We start from the raw sequence: 2369 nt of genomic DNA on the forward strand, positions 1-2369 counted from the left end.
TGACACCCTCTCTGTGAGGAAGGATAGCTAAAAAGACCCTTGAGAGATGACTCAGGAAGACCTAACAAATGACACCTAACACAGCAGGGAAGGGAAGTCATGTTTCCCAATCAACCTGAATATTTAAACAAAACTAAACAGGCCTAATTTGATAATTGCCTATTTACTAATACAAATAATAACAAGGAAAGAGTGTTGCATATGAAGTCAGCAGCCCCTTAGCAGGGTATAAAAGGGGACTGGGTCAGAGAGAGACTCCAAACCTTTGAAACCCACCTTCCTGGAAACACCCCCAGAACCTCCAGTCTCTGACACCATGTGCAACTCCTCTTGTGGCTCCTGCTGCTCTGGCCAGGGCTGTGGCTGCTGCCAGCCCAGGTGCTGCCAGACCACCTGCTGCAGGACCACCTGCTGCCGCCCCAGCTGCTGTAGCTCCAGCTGTTGCAGCCCCTGCTGTGGTGGTTCCAGTGGCTCCAGCTGCTGCTGCCCCACCTGCCTCCAGACCAGGTGCTGCAGGACCACCTGCTGCCACCCCAGCTGCTGTGAGTCCTGCTGTGGTGGTTCCAGTGGCTGTGGCTCCAGTGGTTGTGGCTCCTGCTGCTGCCAGCCCATTTGCTGTAGGACCACCTGCTGCAGGACCACCTGCTGCCGCCCCAGCTGCTGTGGCTCCAGCTGCTGCAGCCCATGCTGTGGTGGCTCCAGTGACTGTGGAGGTTCTAGTGGCTGTGGCTCCTGCTGCTTCCGCCCCACCTGCCTCCAGACCACTTGCTGCAGGACCACCTGCTGCCGCCCCAGCTGCTGTGGGTCCTGCTGTGGTGGTTCCAGTGGCTGTGGCTCCAGTGGCTGTGGCTCCTGCTGCTGTCGCCCCTGCTGCTGTGTCTCCACTTGCTGCCGCCCTTGCTGCTGCCGCCCCATCTGCTGTAGGACCACCTGCTGCCCCCCCAACTACTGTGGCTCCTGTTGATGTGCCCTATGTGCTGACAGTCTGTGCTGCCGGCCCCCTTGCTCTCAGCCATCCTGGAGCTAATATCCAGCTCCTGCAGACCCTCCTGCTGCAGCACCAGAAGCTGCCAGAACCCCTGCTGCACATCCCAGAGCTGCCCTCACCTGCTGCGCTTCCAGCTGCTGCCCCCTGTTTGTCTCCAGACCACCTGATGCTCCAAGTCTGCTCTAGTGGTTCCTGCTGCTGAGATCTGACCTCATCTCTGTTCTTCAACCAGTGTCCTCCAAGGCCTCATCTCTCAGCCCCCACAGGATGGAGCAATGGGACACTCCCCTCCCCCACTGCCTGCTCAGTCCCTGACCAATGTCAGCCTCCCTCTACTCTCATCTTACCCCTTTGGATATTATTGCTCTCTGACTTGCTGTCTCATGTGGACATAGACCTGCATCTTCAATAAATATGCAACACCCATAATGGCCTCATGTCTCTTTCTTTCTCCCTTTTGAGTTGCTGTGCTACTCTGATTTTTTGGGGGGGTGGGGGGTTAGGACATCTATCAAGATTTAAAAGCCATAACATTCCATCTGAGATGCTCCTCCTCTGCTCTGTGAGCATTTGTCCTTTTAGTGCCCAAAATGGGTTTGGAAAGCAAGCCCCTGGACCTTCCTGCCTGAGGACTTTCTCTGGATGAAGAGCGACCTCTGGGCAGGAGGGTTTAAGGGTCCAGGAGCAGAGCTCACCCAGTGACTGGGGGTGGGTGCACAGAAGCTCCAGCTCAATGTTGCCCGCGTGGTCCTTCCAGTCCCCATAGGTCCTCTGTGGGACTGGACCTCCTATGACCCAGTGCTGTGCTGCTCAGTGTCTCTGCCTTCTGTTCTGTGGGTCACTTTGCACATTCCCTGCAAGGCTCCCTGTGATCATTTCCAAATTTCTGAATCCTAAATCATTTCTATTAGAAACTTCTCAAGGCAACCGAGGCTTAGATCCCTATAGTCCCATTCTCTGTGTTGGGATCCTTCAACAGCTTTGCCATCACGATGGAAGGTCTCTGTGTTGTCAGGGTCAACCTTTTTGACCCTCTATCAAACTGGCAAATCTTCTTAACAAATTGTTATTTCCTACCAATCTCCTCATAGTTTCCTCAAGATATGACTGAATATATCACTGTATCACTGGATATGAGGGACAGGGGTCAATACCTGATTGGTACCTCTCACCCCTGATGTCTTCCATCCTCTGCTCTGAGTGATGGGCCTCAGGGCTTGTTTGCTGTTGAATGCAGGTTGTCCCCAGCTCTTTCCCTAATGTGTTCCTGTGACACTGTAGCTGGATTTGTCTTAGCCAGTGACAGAATAAGAGCCTGCAAAGTAAGGTTAATTACCTACAGGAAAGTCTGAATTTCTAATTTATGTGCTGAAGGTTGCCA

At 53.6% G+C, this 2369-nt stretch overlaps 1 protein-coding gene across 1 annotated transcript; it reads left to right on the forward strand.

Moving 5' to 3' along the window:
- Window positions 1-316: 316 nt before the first annotated feature.
- LOC139702260 (keratin-associated protein 4-2-like) lies at window positions 317-1190 on the forward strand. The gene is made up of 3 exons (XM_071602914.1): window positions 317-546; window positions 622-899; window positions 1165-1190. The coding sequence occupies exons 1-3, from the start codon at window positions 317-319 to the stop codon at window positions 1188-1190; spliced, it is 534 nt and encodes a 177-aa protein (XP_071459015.1).
- The last annotated feature ends 1179 nt before the right edge of the window (window positions 1191-2369 follow it).

Source organism: Marmota flaviventris, chromosome 17 (assembly GCF_047511675.1).
Source record: "Marmota flaviventris isolate mMarFla1 chromosome 17, mMarFla1.hap1, whole genome shotgun sequence".
Classification (NCBI taxonomy): domain Eukaryota; kingdom Metazoa; phylum Chordata; class Mammalia; order Rodentia; family Sciuridae; genus Marmota; species Marmota flaviventris.